The following is a 12,831-nucleotide window of genomic DNA, read 5'->3' as shown; positions in this document are numbered from 1 at the left end:
ATCATCATAACAATAAAGAGCAGGTTGGAGTGGTGAAACATTTCTGGTCAGTGAAAACTGACACTCAAGTAAGTTTTTTACATTGTCCCTGTCGGTATTCATTATTTGCCTTGTTTTCTTTTCTAAAAGTCAATTTGCCGCCTCCAGCCCTAAATAAGAAACTACAGAAACTGTTTTAAAGGATACTGCATAATTTTAAAAAGAGCCATTACGATCAAGAGGAAGAATGGGGAAGAAATAAGAAGCAGACCATTTCAGAAAATAAGACAACATGCAATCCAGTGTGAATTTTCCAAAATTGAAAATGCTCTCCTGAAGCCTTGGAACGCAGTAAAGGAAAATACAACTTCACAAATAAGCAAGAAAACAGAGAAAATCTTCCTTATGTTCCATCAAATATTTGACAAAGATGTTGGATTATGCAAATTGAATAAAAGAGTGTCTGGCTCCTGATAGTGGAGGTGGATGGGACCACAGAAATGATTTGTTTATCCAGCATAGTAAGTTAAAATAATTAAAATTTGACTATATGCATATTTTAGAAAGGTCATGCAGATATTCAGATTGCCACAGGCCCCACTGCTCCAGATAGCTTCTTCATGTAATTGTTACCCTTCTCACCACTTGAGATTGAGACTCTTCTTAGACGTTCTTACCAAATGTGATAGGGCAGAATGAAGCTGGTAGGGACTGACAGACCATCTCAACTGCACCAGTTAAGGCTGATACAAAAGATACTAAGAAAGCTAACAAGATGTGTTTTAAGATTCCCATTAAGTAAATCAGGAGAAACCCTTCATGGTGGAATTTGAGCTGCTCAGGCACCCAACCACCTTTTGTTGTTTGGCACAACTATGAGATTAAAAATTAGATGTACATTATAGCTAAGTGAACCTTGGCCTAAAAGAATAGTGATTGACTGGTTATCAATAATTCATAAATTGGCTTCACTATGGGTCCCTGTTGCTGGGGAATATGAGAAATATTCAGTTTTACAACTTTCTGCTTGATAAGCGCCACAATACCCAAACACACACACACACACACACACACACACACACACACACACACAGAGGCTTTTCATTCACGTTCATCAAGAATTCACACATACTCTTTAAGGATTCTGGAATTTTAAGATAGCATTCACTTAACCATTCCTTCAAAAACAGGTAACTTTCTGAGAATACATGCTATCTTAATATCAGCTCTAGTGTTAATTTAGATTGAAGAGCAAAAATCACATATATGTACTCAATAATTATGGAGTTTTTAGACCATGTAAAACTAAGAGCACTGAGAAATCTATTTAATGCATGTCATCTCTTTTCCAGTGTGGATTCTCACCATGAATCAGTGTATTTGGCACTAATTTGGCATATGGAAAATCTTACCAATTCAGTATATTCTATAAACTGAAAAACCAGGAAAGACAAATACTGTGTGATCCACTTACTTGTATATATGGAATTTAAAAACGTCAAACACATAGGAATAGAAAATAGAATGGTGGGTACCAGAGGATGAGGAAGAGGATGGATGGGGAAAGGGGAGATGTTTGTGCCAAAAGGCACAAAGTATCAGCTAGACAGTAGGAATAATCTTAAGTGATCTATTGCACAGAATGATGACTATCGCTAATAATAATTCATAATATATAAATATGTACAATGATTATTGGTCAATTAAAAAACATAAAACCAGAAAAGACTTATCAACGTTATGTAACACCAAGCAAATGTGAAATCAACACCTTTTAAAAGTGCAATTACTATACTGATTGAACAGACACTTTTAGGCTGGATATTCATCGTAAATGTTTATATCAGATTCTGAGTCCGATTTAAAGGAGAAAGCACCAATGAAGTTAATTTTCAAGAATATGGTCAAAAAGAAGAGGTTAGCAACCCTTGAATAATTACTGTCAAGTACAAACACAGTGAATTACCTCATATTCCTGGGAAAACTTCAAGTTGTCATTTGCTTTCAATCTTTCAATGTGATCTGCAAGTTCCAAGATGGGTATTGGAGGGTGGCTAGCCATACCTATTGAAAAAGGAGAGAAGAAACACATCTGAAAACAAATGAAAATGATGCTTACTATTCCAAAGTACAGAGAATACTATAGTTAGAAATGGCCTGAAAATATGTGAGCAGTAAGGATGTTTTAGGTGAGGAAGCAGGCAAATAGTCTGGTTACTCAAAGCAGGACATGCTCTGAAATTATGGATTTTGTAGCCAAATGAAAAGTCACCAAGCATAATCCCCAAACTAACACTCCTAGTGTAAAAGAAAGCGTTATTGTGCTATGAATCAATGAGGTTAGCTAGCGGAGAAAACTGAGTCAGGCTTGATGTCAACTTCTGCTTTGAGTAATGACTGTTATGTCATTTCAAACTCCTTCTCCTGCACTGTGTGAAATGGAAATTGTGTGGAATTAAATGGTGTAAAGTGAACTAAGAAAACAGACACTGAGAAAAGCCTGAAAGAGAAAGAATAGCAGCTTGATAGAAAACGTAAAGTGACTTATGCATAATCAAGGAAAACTAACTTGAAGAATGAAGGTTACCAGGGTAACCGGAATCATCTGAACCTGCAAAGGAAATGGTGGTGTAAATAAAATAAAATTGAACAAATTTTGTTAAAAAAATGAAATGGATAGCCTGATAGACTTTTAAAAAGGATTAATAAAATGCTGCAAGATTTTTCAGGATTTACTACACAATGTGACTAGATTAAAATCGCTTTAGTAATTCACAATCCTATAGGTGACTGACACTCACATGCAAACATGGACACAAAGAATGACATGCACCACAGCTCATTGACAATAATCACTGACAGCACAATCAGACACCAAACTGAGCTTCAAAAATGTTTCCACTAGTAGCAGATTGTAGAGATTGGGGTTGCAGCCTTCTCCTAGACATTTATAAATGGCCACACTGAAAACTTTGTGGTACTTTGCTCTAGATCCCCATTATTCAACCCCCAGAAAACCTACAATCTACTTCAGGTGTAAACATCTTTGTCTACTAATGGGAAATGAATTCAGGAAAGTGAGAAAATGGTGAAAAGGAGGGAAACAAGGTACAAAAAGAAAACAAGCAGAGACAGGGGGCTGACACATCTTAGTTCAGTCTGCCAGCTGAAGATAACATTAATTTTATAGATTCCATTAAAAATAATCACTTAATTTTGGTGATTCCTTTCCTTATCTCTTTCTGATTTTTCCCTTTTCATATGATTTGCATTTTATCTTTTTCTGATTAATATTGCAAGAGTATCATGAGAGAGCATTGCTGACTCATCTTTTACACAAAAATTCCAGCTGGCTAGAAAAACCTGAACTAACCTGCCCCCAGGAAAGTCTCTGAAGCAGAAAGAGGAGGAGGAGGAGGAGCTCAAACTGGAAGCCACATTGACATCCTGCCATCACTGTGACTCTGGAGGGTGTTAAGCTGTAGAATGATGACCATCAAGTCAACATGACATGTGATTACTTTATGGGCATTTTAGAAACTGTGCCATTATTGAAAGTCACCAGAAAAGTTCCTTTATCTCAAATGCCAAATTATAATGGTTCTGGTAAGTTAAGTGAAAAATTACTTTGCTTCTACAAGCCTATACGTTAGCGCAGGGCTGCGAACTGTGGTGGTTTAATTTTCATGGCTATGAAGGTCTGTTTCCAGTCAGCTAAAATCTTAGTGAAGATCCAATAGAAATGAGTTGCTTGGAAATGGAAACTCTTTGTTGGTGATGTAATTACACATTTGGACCAACATTTTGGAGCCCTTTCTGAAACTTAGCGCAGGGCTGCAAACTGTGGTGGTTTAATTTTCATGGCTATGAAGGTCTATTTCCAGTCAGCTAAAATCTTAGTGAAGATCCAATAGAAATGAGTTGCTTGGAAATAGAAACTCTTTGTTGGTGATGTAATTACACATTTGGACCAACATTTTGGAGCCCTTTCTGAAACTTTTCTGAATAGATGGTAAAATTGAACTGATTTACATTCTATGGAGGGAGTGGGTGGGTGGGTGTCAGTGATCTGATAATTAAGCCTTCTCCAGATGAGGCACCCCCAATGGAAAGAATGGAAATGCAAAGGCACAAGAGACTCTAGGATTATTTGGAAATGGAAATGGACTGATATGGACATCATTACAGTGCTTTAACAGAGAAAATAATAGAGACAAAGATGTTTAGACCTTTTCGAGCGAATCGTGGGAGAGAGTTATTATCATATATGGACTGAGTGGTGGTTTGGCTAGAGAGGGAGGACACAGAGCCAATCAGAGAGGCGTAGGGGACTGAATTACTGCTCAAAGCTGCAAAAAGTAAAGCCAGTTGGAGATGGGGAGAAGTATTAGTACAACAGCAGTAAAAGACCATAATAATCAACCTCAGCTGAGATCAACATATTCACTTTTGGCATGCACTGGCACATGGTCTGGAAGTATTACTCTGAAAGCTGATTACAGAGAAACCCAAGCAAGCCTGTACTGACTCATTACATTCTAAATCAGAAAAACAATGTATGTATGTATATAAATATAACATGCAAAGATATCATAGCAGTAAAGAATCATCACTTAAGAATTGTCAGTATGTACCATATTGCACCGAAATTTGTAGGACAAGTAAAAATGGCAGCATAGATGTCATACAGAAAAGGGAGAACTCGTAGGAATCTAATAGCATAGAGGAAGGGATCCAGGCCTAGAATACTAGACATAAGTTCTCCTTCGGGTTCTGACATCTACAATAGGGACAAATCACTTGTTATCAAGCACTTCAGTTTCTTTATCTGTGCAATAAAAGTGCACAACTAGATAAATTCTGGAGTCACTTTTTCATAACTCTCATTTCTACCACATATAGATAGTACTTCTGGGCACAGGAGGGACTCTTGAATATAGCTCATATGCTAGGGTTCTAAAAGTTACTGCACCTTTGAGGGGTAGAGAGTATTTCATTTTTACAAGATTGAAAACTATTATGCAATTGAACTGTCTAGTTTTTGAATTATATGTTTCATGCTTTTTTGTTTAGCTAGTTAAAAAGTAGATATAATAAATTATGGTACATCGTGTATGTGAAAAGTCTGTCAACATAACAATTATGTTGACTAAACCTGGGATAAAACTCCTCTAACCTGAAACTCTTTAGCTCATATCAGGAGATAATCACAAAGAATCTACTTCAAAATCCTGTTTAAAAATTCCCCAGAAATGTCTCCAGTGCCCGAAGTTGAAAATTTTTCTATAATATAACCAAGTATGTTAGATTCTGAATGAAAGAGTAGATACTAACAAAACTATGAAGTTGACCTTATGGTGGTATCTTTTCAATCTTTTGTCCGGCAACCTGGGCATTGCTCACAGCCTAAAAACCAAGGTTTTTATTAGACCATTGTTTTCACATTTGAATCATTTGAAATGCTTTAAGATTTCTTTTTTTGCAAGCTGTATGCCAGACCAATTAATTCAGAATTTCTGGGTGTGAGAGCCAGGCTGATGTTTTTAAAATTCCCCAGCAATGGCTCTTACTCCTATGGGAATACATGATGGGGGCCTGTAACTCCATTTATTACTTTTTTTTTTGCCCCACTCAAAAACCATATCAGAATTTATAAGAATGAGATGAGTTTTCTTCTGGTGATAGCCTTGAATCCCTCCGACTCCCCATTAGTTAGCTTTAGTTCTTTAGTTATTATTAGCAGCAAAATATTTGAAGCACAGATAACAACTGATGAGAACGTGCCAGTGTCATAACCTCGTGAATTCAAAGCTACAAATGTACAATGTAAATAAATGCATTTTAATGACACACATTGAATCTGGGCAGAGTTTTCATTTTGAAACTATGCTCTTCACAATATACATTATCAACATGAAGGATGACAGATGCAGTCATTGAAATCTGCCTTAGGTTGTAGAAAAAACATGATGGCTACTTTCAAAAGGATACATATTTGTGATAGTAATGTCATGATGGCTTCCTTATAAAAAGTTAAACTTTAAAATCATGACATTTGAGGCTGAGAGGAACCTTAGAGATCACTTAGTCCAGAATTTTTATTTTATATAAGAGGATTCTAAAGCTCAGAAAAGCTAAATGACTAGTATATGTTAGCTCAGATAGTAAATAAAAGAATCTTAACATGCCACTTGGGTATCTTTCTACCGTACTATTTCTAGAATGGCAGTTATGGTCTTCTGAAGCAGGGCAAAGTCCCCAGTGGCTGAAGGGGTCAGGCAGGTAAGGTGAACGGTGAGATGACTAGGTATTACATAGCAGACACTTTTACAAAGCAATGCTCTCATCCCCATTTCCTCAAAATAAGCAGACTTTAGGGCTGTCTTTTGTTTCTCTACTTTCCATCGAGGCTCAGGAAAGAGAAATGTTTGCCAATTATATGAAAAATAACAATAAGCATGAAATAAATAGCATCTAACACTTAGCCTCAATGTCAGAGTCATTTTTAGTGCTGAGGTAGACGTGGGGAATTTTTGAGGGGGGAGAAACTATTCAGCACCAGCACTTGCTCTGCCAGGTAGAAATGCAGGGCCAACAAGGTCAGATTTTTCAGGTTTCAATGGCAACTAAAATTCGAGATTATTCTATGAGGTTTCCCTTTCAATGTTGACCCCAAATTTGGTTGAGACCCAGTGGGCAAAGGTAAGACCTTTGCAGGTCATATTTGGCCAATTAGGTGATGACCTCTGTTTTAAAAGAACAAAATCCTCCTTTTGTATGTGTGTGAATTAAAACCAAAGAATGCTGAGAGTGACAGACTGCATGCTTATGTCCACAAGGCGACAGGCTAGACAGCGAGCTTTCTGCTGGGATGTAAAGATGTATATTTCTTATGTGGTTTCTCCTTCGTGGGTTCATCTAATTTTCCCTCCCCCCAACCCAACCCCCATTAATTTTACCAATTAGGAAACAAAGCTTCGAGGTGTTAAAGAATTTGATCGAGGTCATCCTTATCAGCAAAACTATGTCTACACAGAAGATTTGATCCCAGACTTTGTCACTTCTCAGTCAGGGCCCTTTCTCATTGTGCCATGCTGTCTCTCAAATCATTTAAGGCCCTTGAAGAGTGGTGACATGTACCTGAAGCTGGGCCTGTAAGACTGTCTGGGCTATCGATGCAGCAACACAGGTCCATAAACTATCCTCAGTTTGGCCAAATGTGTTAATGTAATAACTTCATTTAGAGTGTGTCTGTATCGATGGTGGGGAAGAAATGAAGGGCATTCATTCTTGCCACAACATTATAAGTTTCCACAACAACATGAACGAAAGGTATAAATTCAAAGAGTTAAAAACTGTACTGCTATTTGGCAGATTAAAAAAAAAAAAATCTAATTTAGAGTGTTTTTGTTTTTCAAATGTTCTGCTCTATTTTACTGTAAGAGTATACTTCAAATGTCTTTATTATCCATAGAGAAACGTTTATCAAATACCTGCTTTATTTTCATACATTTTTAAACCTTGCATTAAATGCCAATAGGCACTTTATAATTATAACTATTTCACTAAGAAGAGCTTTTGAGGTTACTAATAATGGTGATACATCCTTCAGATGATTTTTTTTCGTCACTATATATGTGTGTTTTAATGACTCGATATTACTCTCTTCATGGTTTTCCTTTCCAACAAATTGTTATAAAGGCTGGAGAACAGTTTATGGTCCAAGAACAGGGGGAGAAGCTCGTTTGTTGATCAAATCAATGACCTTTAGCCTTGTCCAAAGTGTACTTAATTGAATTAACAGTCAGGAACAGAAACTTAGTTTATTAAATATCTGTCACATTTTAATATAATTTACGAACTGTTTAGAATACCCTGAATGACATACATATTCTATTGTTTACAACTTGTCTCACAAACTAATAATAAAGATAAAAGAGAAATTGATTTGTAAGATGTCCATTCTTGGTAAAACAATAATGACAATTTGACTCTATCTAAAACTAGGATCATCATTAAGTGAAAAATTCTCCAAGAACGTTTTCTCAGGTAAGCACTGAATGGCATAATTAAAATTCATCTTTTTACGTAGGATTTCTCAAAAGGCAGAATTTGTACAAACCATGTTCCTTTGTATCAGAAATTTACCACTTAGATTCAATGCATCAGGGATTTCAAAATATAAAATATAAAGAACACATCTGGTATTCTTAACCTAGGTCATATGCCTAAATTTCTTAAAGTATAAAATATAAAGGTAAGAAAAAATATCTATAAAAATGGATCAGCTTCAATCTGATTAATTGTACTAGTGTATCAGAAGAGATGCCTCAAGAGCTTTCAAAGCCCATTCAATTGCTGTGCACGCAGTTCTGCTGCTGCTACCACTATTTCTGATACGTTAACTTTTTACGAGTTTGTTTTTGTTTTTCACAGCCCATCAATCACCTACCATCCATGTATGCTTTAGGGAAAAACATATTAAGGTCATCCATGAAATGAAAATGAGGCCTTTATGTTATAACATCTGATCACCAATTTTTAAGTCTCTTTTCCTAAAACATGCAAGCACAACACTGTAGTTTTGTGTTTGTTTGAAGGTCTTTTTTGGCAGGAGGGTGTTGTGAACAGGAGAAGCATATAGTATAAGACTGAATATGCAGGCACAGAGAAAAGGCAATGACTGGTCATCTTCTCTTACACCTTTCTTTGTATTGGAAAGAAGATGTATTTCTCTAAGATGCTGAACTTCTACTATTTGCTTTGTTGGGAAAAAGAAATATGAACACATACCAGTTATTTTTATTTATTTATTTATATTTTCTTATATATCCCCCTCCGTTGACAATATTGTATTTATCTTAGTTATTTTGTCCAATTCTAGAGGCCATGGGCCAGAGGGGTCAAACTGTCAGTAGAGGATTTTTACAATGTTTCAAAAAATCTGTTATTGACAGTCTTTATTAAAATGGTAAATGTGCCTACTCTAGGACCCTGCTATCCCATTTTCAGGTGTCTAACATGCAGATACAGCAGCGATGGCATGAAAAGATCTGGGCTCGAAACCACTCATTACAGTATTATCTGCAATGGCAAAACATGGGTAATAACTTAGCTTCCATTAGTAGGAAATGAGTCCATTAAGAAAAAAATATCTGAAAAAATACATAAAAAGCAACATACTGGTCTCAAATATATAAATAACAAAAAATTGAATCAAAAATAAAAACAGGGAATGCATCAATACATTTTGACCAGAACAACATCAATACTGCAAACTGTTAAAAAGACGACAAAACCCAATACACTTGGAAAAAGGTCTATTTTTATAAAGTTAAATGTTAAAAGAGCAAATTGTATGTATATGCATCTATGTATCTACCTGCTGTATATTTTATTATTTAAAGAACAATATATACAAATAAAAAAGTCTGGAAGGATATGCGTGAAACTGTATTTCTGAAGGTAAAAAGTGCAAAAGTGGTAGGAAATTTTTTGGTTTGTATTTTAAACATGTCAGATAAAAGATTAAGAAGTGATGTGATGAAGAGCAATTTTTCTTTTCTGAATGTGCTTTTTAATGCCCTTTTCCCAACTTATAATTATGAAGATCTTTAAGCATATGAAAAATTTAAGAACATATAGTCAACCCTATGGTTCAAAAATATATAGTTCAAAAATTTGAACACCTATATAGCCACAACCTATGTACAACAATTGTTAAGAACTGATTTTCTAGTATCCAAAATTTTCTCAATAAACGTGTTGTTTTTATAATTAAGAACAAAACACATTAAGATTGGGGGTAGGAGGTGGTGGCTAAAATAAGCTGGAAATTTTTCAAAAAAGAAAACAAAGGAAAAACTTTTCTTTCAACCCAGGTTAACAGACGCAGTTCACCTTTGTTTGCTGTGTAACACATCTACCGATCTATCCTAACACATGCCCAATTACTGCTGTCTGCAAAGACATATGAGGCTTAATAGAGGTTTCTTTTAAAAGTATTTTTTATAAGTAAATATTTTCTTCCCTTCCTCCACAGATCTGAAAGATTTGTAAAACTTGATCAGCAGTTAATAATTCTAGAGAATTCCTCTACTACATTCTCCCCCTCTACCTTACTCATTATGTCCATTTTATTCTCTTATCTATTTGAGGAAATAAATCTAACCTTAGCTAAATGAGACCCTCTTACATCCTGAGGCCTCCATTAAATAAATTCATTTAATTTTATGAAGTTATTGGTGATACCCGCAATGCCACTTCAATTGCCTGTTCCACACTAGTTCTCATTAACCCCGTACACCAATAAGTGATGACTTATTGTTGTAAACCATTATTCTCTTAAGAAATTAGGTAGCTCAGTTCCCTCAAATACAACTTGACTGTATGCTGCCATTTGAACTTTAATAAGACATGTACACCTTTACAAAAAAAAACCCCTACAAGCAGAGATTCCTGCTTTTGATTATAAAAGTGCCAGCCTCCCTGACCTGTTCAGATGCTTGAGTACCTGGTATCACTAGCAGAGTGACTCGGTTCTTGTCCAAAAGTGTGAAAATGTAATAAAGCAGTATTCCTTTCCTAACCGATCAACCTCACAAAAATGGTTATACTGAAAACAACAGGTTTCCCTGTCTTTTCTTTGTGCCTTAGCTGAGCAAAAGTGGATGGAATTCTGATTTTTTCCTAACCAAGGTGTATGATACTGTACTGAAGGGCATAATTCTTTGATGTACTTAAACTGTCAGAACACTGTATTTATATGAAATTTGGAATGTCAGGCAGAATTAACAAAACTCTGACTCTGTAAATCAAGATTCTCCAACAAGAATATAAAAAACTTAAATGTAAATGGATCTTTCATTCACAAGATGATTTTTTTTTAAGGAAACTAGAATTTATAGAATCAGTGAACTAAGTAATGTGCTTTCTCTACCTTCTGAAAGGCCTACTGAATTTCAAATGATAATGTTTGTTTGGTATTTTATCATTCTCAATAGACCCATAAGAAGTGGAAATCTATTTACTTCTATGAAGAAGTTCTGTGCTGAGCACTGGTTATATATATCACGGGTTTCTTATTTCATTGCAAGTCATTGTATTTTTGAAATGAAGATATGGATTATTAATTGCCTACTTATGCATGTCATTAATATTCTAAAATGTTATAATGTTTGGGGATAAGTAATTATACATTCATAGGTATGATATATATAAAAGCATATTTCAGATAGTGAAATGTAAAGGACTTAAAATTCAAAAATTAAGTAGAGTCATAGCGCCTGCCTTGTGACAACTAATAAAGGATCATTTTATTTTATTACCCAGAAAAACCCTTGATTCTTTGTAAATTAGAGGAGAAGAAAAAACACAAAAAGGTTACTTGGTTAACAATCCCACCTTCTGCTCTCATCCTATTGGCAAGTCATTCAGGTAATTCACAGCCACTGGTTGCAATTCACACTGGCTGAAGCCAATGGTTCTCTATGAATTTCACATTCATATCTGAGTCTATCTCCCTTGTAAACTAGTCAAATTTCCAGGAGAGCAGGCCACAGACTAGAGCTTGGGAGGCAAACAGACTTTTGACAAATAAAGCTTAGGTGGATTGCTTACCTGAGCTAAAGGGCACAACACAATCTTCCTGGGGGGTGGGGAGGGGGATGTGCCAGGATCTTAGGACAATTGTTCTTGTCCTATTCTCTCTTCTACTACATCTCCTCTCTCCTTCTTTACTCATTTTGCCCTCTTTATTCCATTATCCATTTGAAATGATAAGTCTAACTTTAGTTAAATGATACCTTCTTATACACTCTGTTCCCCATTTTAATCGTGTGAAGTCACTGGTGATACAAGTGATGTCACTTTAATTGTCCCTTTCCAGTGTCTTATATGAATCTAACAGATTCTCTCTATAAATGCATCTAATATTCCCACATACATTATTAAGTTCTTACTAGAATCCTTGGGTTTGGATATATCTGCAGAATTACCCACAAAAGTGAGAAGCACGTGAAGATGGGTCTCTTGCTTGTAGCCACCAGCACCCAGCTAACAAGCTTCTCTACACAGCTCCCACTGATGCTCTGCATATACACCTGGAAACAGCCTGTGTTGGTGCTGGAGGACGTAAGGGGTGGCACTGCCATTGGCTTTCTTCTTTTGGGGCTGCCTTTGCCTTTCCACTCATCCTTACACTGGGCTTCTCTCTGTGCTGAAGACCAAGCTGGCTCCAGCACACATCGTTCTTTACAGAGAAGCAGAGACAGTGCAGAGCAGCGAGGAACTGAGAAACCAGATCGTTTTCTCTATTTCCACAATGCGTTGTTCTTGTAAAGTATGATGAGCTAAGACATGCAAGGAATGACGTAGGAGATCATTTCTTTGTTTCTTGGGTCCTCTATACATACATTGGGTTAGCTGAATTTAAAACTACAGGAATTCCTGGGTCCGTTATTAAGAAGTTGCCTATACCCTGAGGTAGTCAGTATAAACCCACTTCAAAAAGTGCTGAACTAAGATGATTTACTACAGTAACTTCATTCATATCAAGTTGCTTTACTGAAGCACCAACAGGGTGACTCCTGGGACTATAGTGATCCTGGAGGACAACACGAATTTGTTCAATCATCATGCACATGTTCCCAGCCTACATTTACCTGCCCACTGTTTGTTAATGCACACATAAGATTTCTGGCTACGTGAACATTTCCTCCCACCTTTTATGCTGATGAAAATATACCTTTGCTTTTTCAAAAACCATATTTTAAAAAAGTACAACCTCATCTGGGTTAGATTTTTTATGTCTTTTTTTTTTTTTTTTTTTTTTTCCTTTTGCGGCAACGGATC

The 12,831-nt window shown here is 36.0% G+C and overlaps 1 protein-coding gene across 1 annotated transcript in view; it reads right to left on the bottom strand.

Annotated features, from left to right (window-relative positions):
- Positions 1-1,945: 1,945 nt before the first annotated feature.
- LOC103611002 (receptor-type tyrosine-protein phosphatase delta-like) overlaps positions 1,946-12,831 on the bottom strand; it is a gene marked incomplete at its 3' end in the record, with an annotated part of 18,951 nt that continues 8,065 nt past the window's right edge. Inside the window, exons 3-4 of the mRNA XM_008595053.1 lie at positions 2,549-2,590; positions 1,946-2,043 (exon numbers count right to left, since the gene is read on the bottom strand). Coding sequence (XP_008593275.1) covers positions 1,946-2,043; positions 2,549-2,590 — 140 coding nt within the window. The remainder of the gene's footprint in view (positions 2,044-2,548; positions 2,591-12,831) is intronic.

This window comes from Galeopterus variegatus, unplaced genomic scaffold (assembly GCF_000696425.1).
Source record: "Galeopterus variegatus unplaced genomic scaffold, G_variegatus-3.0.2 Scaffold12237, whole genome shotgun sequence".
In the NCBI taxonomy this organism is placed as follows: Eukaryota; Metazoa; Chordata; class Mammalia; order Dermoptera; family Cynocephalidae; genus Galeopterus; species Galeopterus variegatus.
The sequence above is the reverse complement of the archived record's forward strand: the minus strand, read 5'-3'. Positions and strand labels throughout refer to the sequence as shown.